The sequence below is a fragment of the Zophobas morio genome, unplaced genomic scaffold (genome assembly GCF_036711695.1).
Source record: "Zophobas morio isolate AGI-343-1 ecotype UQ-CSIRO unplaced genomic scaffold, CSIRO_AGI_Zmor_V1 ptg000048l, whole genome shotgun sequence".
NCBI lineage: Eukaryota > Metazoa > Arthropoda > Insecta > Coleoptera > Tenebrionidae > Zophobas > Zophobas morio.
In genome coordinates, this window is record NW_026972153.1 from 49,634 (window position 1) to 63,559 (window position 13,926).

A 13,926-nucleotide genomic window follows, 5' to 3' on the forward strand; every position below is an offset into this window, starting at 1 on the left:
AAAATTTTTTACTTACGTGAGAGTGATCCTTACCATTATTTAAAAAAAAGGTGAATAACACAACCTAGACTATTTACTTGAGTAGCCCGTAAGAGGTAGTAACCAAAATGAGTTGTAAAGAGAGCATGCGACTGGCAATGGCATACTTGAAAGAGTTCGCTAACCTCCAGAACTGGTTAGAGAATGTCTCTTAACTTAAACATAGGCTAGATTACATTAAACTAGTTCCCATTGAACAAGAAAAACACGTTATATGTTTAACGTTCCCCAAAGCGAGGGCCCCATAACAAGAGCGAGTTACTGAAAAACTTCAGCCACCAATAAAAGAATAATAACAAACAGCCTTCATAGAAGTATTTAATCAAAGGTACAAAACTTGACACTGCGAACCAAAACTGGTTATTCAAAAGGGGTAAAAGCCCCGTGCTTTTAAATGAGATAACTATCACGCTTATGTTCAAGTTAAAAGAACTATGTAACACCTTTTTAAATAAGGACGAAAGTATTTAAAAGTGCACTAACAGGCTAAACTCCTTGCTACAATGGTAAAGGAACAATGCACTATGTAAAAGATGTTCTTTCATCGACTAAAATTCACTGACTTACTCAAAATGGTTGCCTTAATATATAGCACTTATGGGTAGTACAAACTTCCCACAAGTTCTCGTATAGTATTATACTAAAGAGCTAGAATAAAAATGGACTGTGACAACGGGCTAAACGCGCTATTAAAATAAAAAAAAAGCCCTCTGAAGGTGGTCACTCTCTTTCTGAACAAGAGAACGCTGGAAGTGCAATAGCAGCCACCTTACCAAGAAAGAGCCCTACTTAACACTAATTGCTACAGGTGCAAGTGTAGCCACCTAAAACTGCAAACATAAATAATTCCGATGTGCATATTACTTGAAAATAGCATACAAAACAGCACGCAAATTATTAACTACCACGAAATTCATAGTGCACCTACTGCCGTAAACTACCAAGACAATTGAACGGGCCTACAAAAGCAAAAGATTAGAGGGTCAGCTATAACATCACATATGAAAGCATACTACAAAATAATTGGTTTAAAAAAACTAAGGAAAACCTGAACACTAAAAATTTAATTTACCAGTTCACATTAAGAAAACAAGTAAATCAGACATCCACAATCTAATTGACGTGCGTATCATTCAGAGATAAAGAGTTATTGAGTAGAACTAAATAGGATAGTTAAATAATAAATACAACAAAAGGAGAAGTTTTCTCGGAAAAAGTTTGGAAGATTAATTACATTAGATAATAGAAAGGCTCTCTATGACAAATATAAATCTCACATCTGTCGCGAAACTATATTAAAGTAGTTACACAACCACTTTTAATAACAGGATAGTAACATACATTAATTAAAGGAGATACTGATGGAGGAACGGGCCCTTTGCCAGTTTGTAACACAAAACAAAGATACGAATTACTCATTTAAGTCTAGATATGAACCTCGACAATGCGAAGAATACCAGTATTTTTCCCTTCAAACACTATATAGACAATTCTACAGAAATGCAGATAACTGAAACTCGAGATACCTAGCATCCGATCATCTTACAATAAAGAATGCGCATACGAGAGTTTAAAAAGCTAAAATAAAAAAAGTAAACAAAAATAATGAGCTCACAACCATAGAGGTGAATTTGCTATACATAGGCACACACACTACATTTAAATTAAGTCACCAATATGCAGCGATCATAACAGTTGATAAACCAAAGAAATCTTCATTAAATATATTGGTACCAAAGAACAAAGTAAGCGTCAAATAGTCAAGTTCATCACTGCATACCTCAGGTTCACCGTGAATAAAAACCCTATTTTGGTCACGGGAGAGTTTAACCTCAAGTAAATTTAAGTATGGCTAGCGGTTTTTATTTTTTAATTCTTTGAGCATATTGTTATTATTGACTTGTAAGCGCTCTGTCAACATTTTCACTATACCAGTAGACCTTCTAGAATTTGAATTACTTTTTTTAACTTTTATAGCGTAAACTTCCATTTCAGTTTGCAAGGAGTTCATATAAGAATGCCAGATTTTCCAGGCTTGTTTTTTCTTAAACGTACACCTACTCCTAACTAGAAATGTTCCAGATGGGAATCTTTTTTTATGGCTGCAACTTTGTCAACGGCTTTTCTATCCCCCTTGTCCTTTTGTAACCGAAAAAGCAAACTATTTTCTAAGTTAGAGGTATTCTGCTTCGACTCATAGTGGCAATGTAAGCAGGCAAGTTATTATCGTCGTAGGCTACAAGAATGAAAACACCCAGTGAGTGCGAATATTCTAGTTTAATCAGGTTCTGGAATTTCTTGAATTGTGTGCGATCACTCTAGCATTTTAAGTGTCACAAACTTTTTGAAAGATTCTTTCATACTACTAACTATTCCATCTAACAATAATTTTTCACCTGTATCACAAAGTAATTTAAATTGTTCTACGCGATTGTCGCGGGAAAATTGGATAGATACTCCATATCAGTCTTTGCAGTGTACACATAAGGCCGACTAATCTTTGTATAACAGGTCGAGCAATATTATCCACAAAATTCTTTAACGGGGTAGTGGCTACGGTTACATACTTAGTTACATACTAGATATATACCTCTAAGAACTGTGGTGGGCACGGCCTTAACTTTATGTTGACTCTAATTTAGAAAAACAGAACTGTTTCATATTCACCCACCTTCCTTTACCCTTAACCGTAACCGTAACCCTAATAACCTCATTCTCCTCTTCGCTACTCCTTGGGTGGTTTATTTAAACAGCTTAACTTTAAGAGAAGAGCGCAACGTATACTGACCATAGTAATAATGGAATCCAAGCTCAAAACGACGGGCGAAAATATCTTAATTTCTTAAGCAGCTAAATCTATTGTGGTAGCAGATTGGGCCAAGGCTAACACAAAGTTGTATTAAAAATTAAAAAGTGAATCCCACTGGTATTCTATACAACAGACAATAAAAAATAAATTTTCTAAGAATTTTTTTAAAAATGGAAAGCTTAATAAAATATTAGAAATGAAAAGTTGTGGTCATTTTTCTGCCACCCCTTAGTCCTGCGAGGAGATCAATATAAATTATATTAGTAATAATAAACTTTAAATTAAAAAATAAATAAACAAGAACTTAAAGTAAATTGAAATTTAATATATTTTTAGTTAAATGCTAACGTTATGTAATTTTTTATTATTGTAATATTTTTGACTTTCTAAGTATTTTAAAATATTTATTTTATTCAAAAAATAGTTGCTTTAAACTTTTTAGATGGAAAGGTAAAATTTTAAATTTTTTTTTTAAAAAAAATAATATAAAAATCACGATAAATTTTTATTTATCTCAAAAAAAAAAAATTTGTGTCAGCCTAAAATAAATAATTATTAAACTAATTTTAAAATAAATCAGGACGAAAAGAAAATTTATTATAGCCTATGCAATACCGTTTTGAAATTTTATTCCAAAAAAAATCTTAAGTTTATTAAATTTAATAATTTTATAAATTCAAAGTTTATCTTCAAAAGTAAAGCTAAAGTATGTTGGAGTAGCGAGTTATAAGTTCCTATTAAAAAAAATTATAATCACCAAAAATTTGCAGCAAAAAGAAATAAAACTATCAAATAAAATTGAATGTAGCTTGTTATTTATAGTATGTGCTTGTGCCTATTAATAACTTTTTTCCTTGTATATATTGTATTTGTATTTCTTTTTTTTTTTAATGTAAAATTCAATTACTTTTTTTTACTGTATTTTATACATATGTACTATATTTCAACTAAATATTATTACCTTTTTTTTATTATTATTATTATAATACTTTTAATATACATTTTATCTTTTAAGTTAATATTATTATTAAATTTAAGTTTAATACTTATAAATTATATTTTCTTTTGTTTATGGTTTGTCTCGCTCACTTGCTGTAGTTTCCTTTCATTTCCTTTGTGCGTCTGGAGGTCTGTAATAACCAAAATTTATAGTGCTTTCTAGTACTTCGACTTCCTTGTATTATTTTACTTTATTCTCTCTAGTATGCTTTATATCTATATTATATTACTTTGCTGTCTATAATATACAAGTTCTCGAAGATTTACAGCGTGTGAAATCCACATTTGTTAAAATTAACAAATATTTCGTAAAATGTAATAAACCTAAAGTACTAAGAAACTAAAGTTACTTTCAAATCTAGAGAAGAATAATTCACTAAAGTCGCAGTAACCAGTTAAAAATATTGGTTTAAACTTTGCAGATTATGCTTTCTGAACAAGTCGTAGAATACGGATTATCATGTATAGATTTTATTAGTAAAAAGATTTATATTTCCTAAAAAGTAATGCACGGTTTAATAAGTACCGGACTTGAGTTCTATCTTAAGGTGCGTCCTATGTCTTCTTCGACTTTATGTCTGACAATTTAAAGCAAGTTATTCTTTTTTAGTTTACAGTAGCACAGCTCAGGGGTGTTTCAGTTATCTTAAGCTTCCCAGGGCTGAATTTTCTACATATATTATCTAAAAATTAGTCCACTTTCTAATAAGCTAAGTAGGTTCTACTAATTCTATTTCTGAAAACTTAATTTACAATGCCTGCCCTCTCAAGGCCTTGGCAATGGAAACTGTAACTACTATTTTGCTACCTTTAATATCATATAATTACAAAGTGAATTTGAGGCAAAAAAGTCCTTGTTATTGTACCGTAAGGATTATTACTAAAAAGTGAAGCATTTACATTAAGTAACAATTTCAGGTCATTATAATTTGTTCTTTCGCTGCATTTATATTATTTTTATTAGGCTAATGCAAAGTTTTTGCTTATAAAATGTTTTATAATTAAGTAAGGTATTGAGCAAAAAGACCAACTGTTCTTACTAGTCTAATTTCGGTATGAAGATGGCACTACATACTAAGTAATACTTTCCAGTTTTATAAAACTTTTATAAAATAAGCGCATTTTTATAACTAATTTGTTTTAACACATTTTACTATTATAAATGTGTTTAATGTTACTCAAAGTTAGTTACATTTACAAAATGTATTTTAGTTTTTTTTAAATTACTTAAACAGTGGTTATAAGCAGATTTTTAAAAATATAATAAAACCCCCAGTCCGAAGTAAAGTAAAAATAAAAGCACTCAAATTAAGATCAAAAAAAATAAAATAAAAATTGTTTATTAGTAAGAAAAAGAATCATTTATTGCAGTTTTTTAACGGAGTCAAATAAGTTTTCCTTATTACGTATAAGCTGTGAGTTTATAAATTCGCAAAATTCTCAATTAATATATAAGCATTACCGAGCGAGAAATTTAAACTTTTAAATTTTAAAACCGGTAGCTCTTCCATCCACTTGAAATAATAAAATTGATAAAATTCTCTAATACTTTTGGTTGTTATAAACAGATACTGTATCCTATGGCACACAAGAATCTACCAGTTTAGAATCCAAAAACTGTCACTTCTATTTGTGGAACTTGTAACTACTAGTTATTTTTGTATCATCCTAGCTTGAGGCAAAAAAGTCCCTGATTATTTATTACATAAATTCTATACCTTTTTTGAACTTATGTAAAGCCCCCTTGAAATAAAATTGTTCCTTATATTTTGTATAAGGGTATTATTTGTGGAGAGTTAATATTACAAAGAGTTCTACTTGGTTTTCACGTGTGGACAATATTTTCAAGTTGTACTAGCCTATTAAATAAATGTTTGAAAATCTTTAAAGATTTGCTAAGCTTCCTTTGCTAATCTAGATGTACCCAATTTTAGTGGGTTTTATGTGTACTAAATATTTAAGTTCGTTGTAAATTAAAAATGTATATTTTGTACTTCATGTCCTTCCTATCCATGCTTGTAAATATCGTTCATATACAACTAAATATATTTTATACCTTTTACTACCCACTACTTTATAAAATATACATTTTGGGCTCATATAAAGCTTAACGAGAAATTTTAAAATCAAAAATCTTAGTTAACGTTGTTTTGCAATTCTGGTAAAGAAACTTTGTTTGGGTGACAAAAATGTCTCCTTCGATAACGGAACAAAGTCTAACTCTTCAGATTTTAAAAAAGCGTTTAGTTTAGGTTTATTGTCTATTTTTATTTTTTAATAAATTATATTTAACTGCAAAATTTAATTAGTTTAAAAATTAAGGTTAAAACGCTACGCATAAATTATGTGATTAATAGCATCATTTCGTTCATAAAAATATTTAAAACTATTGGCTATTAAAAAGCTTTTTTGCTACATTTTTAGTTTGTTAAATATTAAATCATGTTTATAAAATTAGTTATAATTTTGGTAGAATTTTTAAACCACTTTTCTTAACTACAAAATTAAAAGTAATACACAAATTGAGTTATATAAAAGATTAGTAAAAAAAAAGATCTAATCGCTAAAAACTGCCATTAGTAACTTCTATTTAAACATGTTTTAAAAAAAAGTTAACAGAAAAAATACTTTCCTTTATACACCATTCATATATGTTCAAAGAAGGATAGTATTATTAATTTAACTGGTAAAGTATATTAACGAATATTTGCTATTATATAATTCCCAAAGGGTATTCCTAAATGCTATTCTACTCGCTAATTAAAAAAGTTATGTTTGTTAGCATTTTATTTAAATAATTATTAGTTAATCTAAGTAACTAACTTAAATATAATAGTATTTTAAGGTATTCATAACAGGCATACCTCTTTCCAATTTCAGTTTTTGTTATCACTTTTAACTTTGAAGGTTTCCTGGTGTTATCATAGTCGAGGTGATCCACTTGTCAGCGCGCAAAATAAATTTATAATGGGCCACATTCTAACTACAATAATTTTTATTTCTGGCAACATAAATCTAAGATTCTGCTAGATTAAGAAACGCAGTTTCTTAAACATTATTTTTATTCTATATATATCTGTATAGTATTATTAATAAGCAAGCTCGGTTTTTCATTGTGCTTTTTGCTATTTGTTTATGGTTTTTTCGAGGACCTTAGTCTACAGGGCTAAAGTTGAAAAGATTCAATAAATTTTACAACTATGAGCTTTCTACTCTCCCTTTTCTTTGGGGCACTCACACTTAGGGCTATCTCTCACTCTGAATGTGACGACCCTCTTACAGGCTTTTTTATGTAATTTACTTTCTTGTACATATGGAGACTTTTTAGGAAAACACACACATATAATTATATTAATATGAAAAAGGTAACTGGTATCACTCTCTTTTAAGTCAGTGTATTGACATACTTTAGTAAAACAATACTTTAAATTGTTTTGAAAAATTAACTGTATAATAATTATAGAGTTAACCTTATTCCCTAATACATCTCTTTCAGTAAATAATCAATATTTGGATAGCGTTAATAATTTTATAAAATCTAGAAAGAGGTCGCACTGTTCCTTCTTTACATTTCCTCCTTTTGGTAAGGAGCTACCCTCAAGCGTACGCTCTTTGTAAGTCCTCCTGTATAAGGTTTGAATATTGTAAGAACTAACTTAATTATGCTTGTTCAGAGAAATTACCCAAAGTAAAATTACTTATCTCGGCGAAAAAGCGTTTAAAGGACTTACCATACTAAATAATTTGTACGTTATAAGTTTACTAAACTTTTTAAGCCCTTCTATCTTCACAAAAAGTGGAACTAAGTAGATTTTATGGTTCTTTTTACATTGTCTAAATGCATGTGGCCATTAAACAATTAGATATGAATACGAGATTATTTCAGATAGGGAGCCCAATATAATAGAAGTTTGTTAATTTAATATAGCTCCATAGCAACCATTCACAAATAGATGAATCGGAATATAGAATGACAAAACTTTTAGTTTTATGCAGTTCAAATATGCTTATCTCAGGATGGTACATTAATGCCGTTGATACGTTGTCCTTATTAAAGATTGTAGTACATCATAAATTTTGGCTATTAAGTAAAGCTTTTCGAGCGAGAAACTTATAGAAGTTATATTAGATTCTCCTTGACTTTCCTGAACCATATCTTTCCTGTTTATGCAAAGTCTTATATTATACCCTTTCTGTTAAAGCTTACTATTTGAAGATAGTATACGCTTATAAAATAATTTTTAAAGAAACTTGGGTAGCAATGAAATCACTTCTATTGGCGAAAACTTATTTAAGGACCTAAAGAACCTTAGAGTTCTGTAAGTTAATTCTGCACTTTATTTGTTTCTGTTGGTTTCTTTCCATTTATTTTATCAAAGTAACGCTTTAATTTATTCATGTCAACTCCATAGCAGTAATTCTTAATTAACTATATAAAAATCCAATTATTAAAGCAACTACTTAGAGTGATATTTACCTTATATTTTTAAAAAGAATCGTGAAGGTTAATACTAAAAAATTATTTATGAAAAAAATTGTTATTAACTTTAACATAATAAACAACTTCCTATCGTCAATTTTTCATTACCATTTTACCCCAGAAGGATTTACAGGGATCATAGTTTAACTGTTATAAGATGACCATTAGAATATTATACGTTAAAGCTAGCAATATACACCGACTGACTGTTATTTTTTGAAGGAGTTTGTACGGCAATAAAATTAAATTAATAAAGACTAATTCCTTCAGCGATCTTGAAAGGCTTAAAACATTGCAATCATAAATCGTATATGACACACATTGAGTAATGGCACAAATACACTATTCCTTTTTTCCCGAAGAATGCATACTCAATCTAATTGGGTGTGTAATAGAATTAGTACTATATTTATATATGTATCCCGGCGCATTTCTTGTTTTATCTCATTTATATATATATATTTCGCTCCTTTAAACAATTTAATGTTAAAGCTGTGGCAATTTTAATTTTCTTAATTGTTTGGATTTTTACGACTTCTTAGTACCTTTACTAACTTGGAAGTTTTTCTCCTCTCTTTTTTAAAAAAAAAAAACTTATTTAGTTATAATAAAGTTGTTTTTATACAAAAAAATATTATTAAAATCTTGTCATGACCCGAATACCTCATATTGTTGATTATAGAGAACTTCGTTGAGTAAATTAACATCACTGTCAATAGTCTGTTGACTTTAATTATCACTAAAGAGAGAATACTTAATTAGGTGTATATAATATCTTTCTACAATTTCCGAAACTACGTTGTTAACTATAATTTAAAGTAATTTAGGAAGTAATGAACTTAGTTCCATTGAAAATCAAGTTTTTAAAAATTTAATTAACTTGCAAACATTGTAAGTGTATATTCGTATTGTCTCGATGTAGTTGAGTATAAAAACCTTACAGTAAAAAGCTTAATCATTTTTTTAATTACCCATTAAAACTATTTAAATTATACAGCCCATCTCATAAAAACCAAATCAAGTTAGACAAAAATGTAGTAACTTTAAAAATATTGACATCACAGCGTTTGGCCTACCCAAAATTATTTCAGAGAAAAAAAATTTATTTAAACTTGACGTAGCTTTTAAAAAATACTTTTTTTTTTTATAAAGGAATTTAGAAAAAAACATGATTAGAGTGATTAAAAAAAATATGTTTGATGGTCTTGAAAGTCTAGAACGTTTGTAAGTTTTTCGTGCCTAATTCTTTGACTTTTTTCGTCTTGTACTTGTAGATTGTATATGATATTTAAGGCCGAAGTAGAGATTTAAAAGTTCTCTTTAAAGAAGAGAATCCTTTCATATGTATGTTCAGTAGCCCCCTGAAAAAATTAGCACAGGCTAGCTGATCGAATGTTTTAAGCTAGTTTGTAATGTAAAGTGTCCGGTAATCATTATAAACGTTAACAATCCAGGTATCTTGATGATAATAGCATCGAAAGGATTGAAGAAGCGGCTTTTGCTAATTTAAAACTTTTAAATTTTTTGTAAGCGCTTTTTTGTCATGAACTTTCATATTATATTAATTTTTTTATTTTTCTAACACTGTGGAACCAGCAAATAAATATAAATATCGTGAAGAATAATCCTTTTACGAAATAACATAATGATAGACTAAAAATGCTTTATAATATCTTATTAATTAGTATACCTGTCGTAAAGTATTACCTTAGTAAAAGTTGTAAATTTTCTTTAAGGAAACCAACAAGTTCTGTATTTGTCTCTTATACTTTACCTCCACTAAAAGTTACTCAGCTAGTTAGAAGTAGTAGGTTATAGTTATATAGTCTCAAGCTACAGATATTATGATGAGATATAAAAGATTAATATGTGGTCTTTAATTTGATTGTAAACGCTATTGGGCTGGTTTGCCAAGCTCTTTAATAAAATACTTCAAAATGAAGCAATAATTTCACACGTACCTCCATTAGCTCTTTTTAACACGATACCACGCATAGATCCCTTCATTATAACAGGCTCGCCGCGATGCCCTACTGTGCGGATTTTTGTTTACCAAATTTAACTTATTTGTAAGTAATGGATATATATAGTATAAAACTTGAGTTTAGAATATATTTTTTGCTCTCTAAGTTACTTTAATTTAAATTAACTGTTTACGAAGAACTTTAGCTCACTGCTCAAAATTTATATTAAAACCATCAACTTTATATTTTATTTTGTTAAAATATTTAACAATTGTTAATTGTACTTAAATATATTTTTGCTTTAGAAATTTAGGAGGTAACAAACTTGGTTCGGTGGATGGTAGTTTCCTTAAAGAGCATATCAAATTAACCGAGTTGTAAGTTTTAATTTATGCAAGTTTACAAGTATATTGCTAGTACTCTGCAATATAAATGAAAAAAAGTTTTTTTTTTAATATAATAATCAAAGTACTGGCTAGATAATAACTTTTTTCAATAAAAAACTAAGACACCATAATTTTCCGACTAGAATATCGATGTAGCGTTTTAGTTTGGCAGAGCCATCCTGATAAATAAAATTTAATTAAAAATGTTCATTATTTTATTAAAAGATTTAGTTTTAGGTTCGTGGACAATATGAACTTTCTTTAAAAAAACATTTAGAGAGCTATACCTAAACCTCTACTTTTACATGATGAAAATATATATTAGGATCTTGTTATTATATAAAACTTTGTAAGTAATACCGAGCTACTGTCCATTTAACCGAAAGAAATGTATTTCTATTAATTTTTTTACTATCAATGATACATGATTAGGTATCTCTATAACTGCTCCATTGAATCAGTTTCTGATGGCGCATTTTCTAGTCTTTCGGCGTTAACACTTTTGTAAAAATATATATTCCGTAAATTTGGCTTGTCAGAAGTATTTTATCGTGAAAGTAATCCCGTTTTATGTGTTTTAGAGCTATAAAAAAAACTTAATATAATAGAATTTTTAAAGTTATTTGTAAAGTTTATTGTATTAAGGTTTAACGGGCCTTATATAAATTACTTATCCTATAAATATTTTTTAAAGGAATTTACACTACAATAAAATTACTAAAATATGTGGGGAAACGTTCAAGGGTCTACATAAACTACAATTGTTGTAAGTTTAAAATTTAAGTTTAGTAACCTGTAGATAAATTTAAAATACTATTAGGCGCCGTTAACAGTAGTTTTATTATGATGGTACGAATAATTATCTAATTATGAAATTTAAATAAAAAAATAATTAGATTTAATAATGAAATTTAATAAGTTTAGAGGCTACAATATTTAGTATATAAACTTTTCCTTCTCTACGCAATACTCACTTATTACTTTTTACTTTTTACACTCGAAACTTTAAATTTATTTTTTAAAGTGATGGAAAAAAGTATTTAAATTCTTTTTAAAATTAATGGTAATAAAGGAATATAGCTTAAAAAAACTTATAATGTGGATATTATGTTATTAAAAAAATTTTTATCTCTATTTGGAAAAAATAAGAATATCTCCGGTTTTAGTCTCAAATTAGCACTTGTGGGTATATTTTTAAAGTTTCATGCAACTTCAACTATAATACCATGCTTGGGAATACGATGGCTCTAGTTATTTAAATTCACATTCTTTAAAATTTTCTTCATTCCACTTAATGCAAATTTATTTATATTCAAATTTCATTGTCTCTTACATTAAGCAAAGTTGCGAAATTGGTTTTATAATAATTTCAAAGTAAATGCTATTTTGTTTCACTTATTGATAGTTTTAACACAGAAACCTGTTAGATAATAAAATTAAATCAGTTTCTTCCCAAGCCTTTTCTATGTTAGGAAAGCTAACCTACCTGTAAGTGTTTATGCTCATCTATAAAAATAATTTCTGGTAGTATTTATTAAGACTTAAATAACTATATTATAAGCCATAATATTTGATTTATTTATCTAAACGACATGTATTTAAGTGTTTTGTTTAATGTCATTAAGGAACCTTTATAAAAATCCTATTACCGAAATTGGACCTAATGCTTTCAGCAGCAGTTTTAATTTTACCCACTTGTAAGTAAATATACGTTCTTTTACATATATTTATGTGGAGTAACATTCGTTTCTCATTAGGGTTATTGGACTGGATAAAACTTTTCTTTGTTGCTCACGTGTCACTTATAGCTTTCTAAACTTCCCCGATTTATTGTGCACTCACAATGGGGCTCATAAGGCATTTTCTAAAATTTCTTCAAAGGAATGTAACTCTAATCACTTATCGAGCGACGATGGAGTAGTGCCCCTAATTCCTTTTATTCCTCATGAAGCGCAAGTTGCCAGCAACTCCGTAAAAAAAATTAGGAGAATAAGAGTAAATATCTCTATAATAGTTGGACACTAGCATTAAAAAAGCAAAGCTTTGAGTAATAAACCTATTTCTGTTTTATAAGATCACAAAAGTTCTTTTATTCGAATTCACATTTATTTAACGACCTGTATCCTACCATATTAGTATAACAGGGTTGTGAGTTCCCGACTAACGAATTCGTTAATTCATGGTAAAGAGCCCTTAAGTAAATTGTTAATGTAGTAAAAATATAACTTAAGGGAATCGTTAAAGTAAACTTTTTTCTTGACAGCGTTATTTTTATATTAGAAAAATTTAAAGGATGGAAGGAACTCCAAGGAACTTAAAAGTTCTCCTAATTACGATTACTCTGTGGTGGATACTTGTAAAATTAACACCCAGGCACACACGCTGTTTTATAATATAAAATTGTAATTAAATGAATAACTACATAAATTAGGAAAGGATAAACAGTAACTTTAGAAAGAAACATGGTTTAAACCAAGGCGAAGCCAAAGAAGAGGTATTATTATTTTTTTTTAACCAGTGGTTGTTAAGAAGACAATATTTTTTTAGGTTACTGCTGGACGTAAAACTTTAAAAAAGAATGATAGAAGTACTAAAAAGGTTTCTATTATTTGAAAAAAAAAGTATTATAAAACTTAGATTAATTTTTAAGGGGGTGTTAGCTACTTCAAGGAATGGAAACCTACTAAAATATGCATTGATCATAAGCTGTCCGTCGGTTGCAATTATATTAGTCGTTAGTGTACTGGCGGTGTATTATCGTAAGAGAAAAGGAAAGGTAGTGGAAAAGCTATGTCACAGGAAAGCACAGAGACAAGGAACTTTCTTAGTAAATCCTACATTTAAGCCTGCTGGTGCAGAACATCTGAATATTTCCATAGCATAAAAAAAGTTTTGTGCTTTGACCTCTTGAAAGAGAGAGATATCTTTTAATAAAGTCAACATTATACTCACTCTCTATTTTTTAATCTAATGTGACAAGTTTATTATTAGCACAAAACCTCAATTTAAAAAGGGTGTTGCATAGGACGAATCATATAAAAAACAAGGAAGTAGAAAAAGCACAGATACAAATATAGTTAATTAATAAACTTTGGAACCCGTTGGTCTAACTCTGAATAATGGTACAATCTTAAAAAAATTCTTTAAAAGAAAATTTCTTGACTATAATAATTTACAATATAATGGAAAAATAAGGTTAGGAAGTCGAAAAATCTTATATGTCGGTGTAAGTACAATTATAACTAATTT

General features: G+C 28.6%; 1 protein-coding gene across 2 annotated transcripts; it reads left to right on the forward strand.

Annotated features, from left to right (window-relative positions):
* Positions 1 to 6,967: 6,967 nt before the first annotated feature.
* On the forward strand, positions 6,968 to 13,628 carry LOC135142500 (toll-like receptor Tollo). Of its 2 annotated transcripts, XM_064074215.1 has the most exons (18): positions 6,968 to 7,139; positions 7,390 to 7,461; positions 7,522 to 7,593; positions 8,095 to 8,166; positions 9,147 to 9,218; positions 9,480 to 9,551; positions 9,782 to 9,853; positions 10,325 to 10,396; positions 10,597 to 10,668; positions 11,110 to 11,181; positions 11,372 to 11,443; positions 12,094 to 12,165; positions 12,303 to 12,374; positions 12,435 to 12,672; positions 12,958 to 13,050; positions 13,109 to 13,171; positions 13,225 to 13,275; positions 13,328 to 13,628. In XM_064074215.1, the coding sequence occupies exons 1-18, from the start codon at positions 7,048 to 7,050 to the stop codon at positions 13,559 to 13,561; spliced, it is 1,635 nt and encodes a 544-aa protein (XP_063930285.1). In that variant the 5' UTR covers positions 6,968 to 7,047; the 3' UTR covers positions 13,562 to 13,628. The 2 variants fall into 2 exon arrangements, with proteins under 2 accessions (XP_063930285.1, XP_063930286.1); XM_064074216.1 differs by lacking the exon at positions 9,147 to 9,218.
* Positions 13,629 to 13,926: the final 298 nt, after the last annotated feature.

What these genes read in the sequence shown, in the direction of transcription:
- LOC135142500 (XM_064074215.1), top strand. Translation starts at nt 7,048, where the DNA reads ATGAGCTTTCTACTCTCCCTTTTCTTTGGGGCACTCACACTTAGGGCT. An exon ending in CCTCTTACAGGCTTTTTTAT is followed by an intron (nt 7,140 to 7,389) that starts GTAATTTACTTT and finishes TATAAAATCTAG; the next exon opens with AAAGAGGTCGCACTGTTCCT. An exon ending in CTTTCGGCGTTAACACTTTT is followed by an intron (nt 11,182 to 11,371) that starts GTAAAAATATAT and finishes TATTTTTTAAAG; the next exon opens with GAATTTACACTACAATAAAA.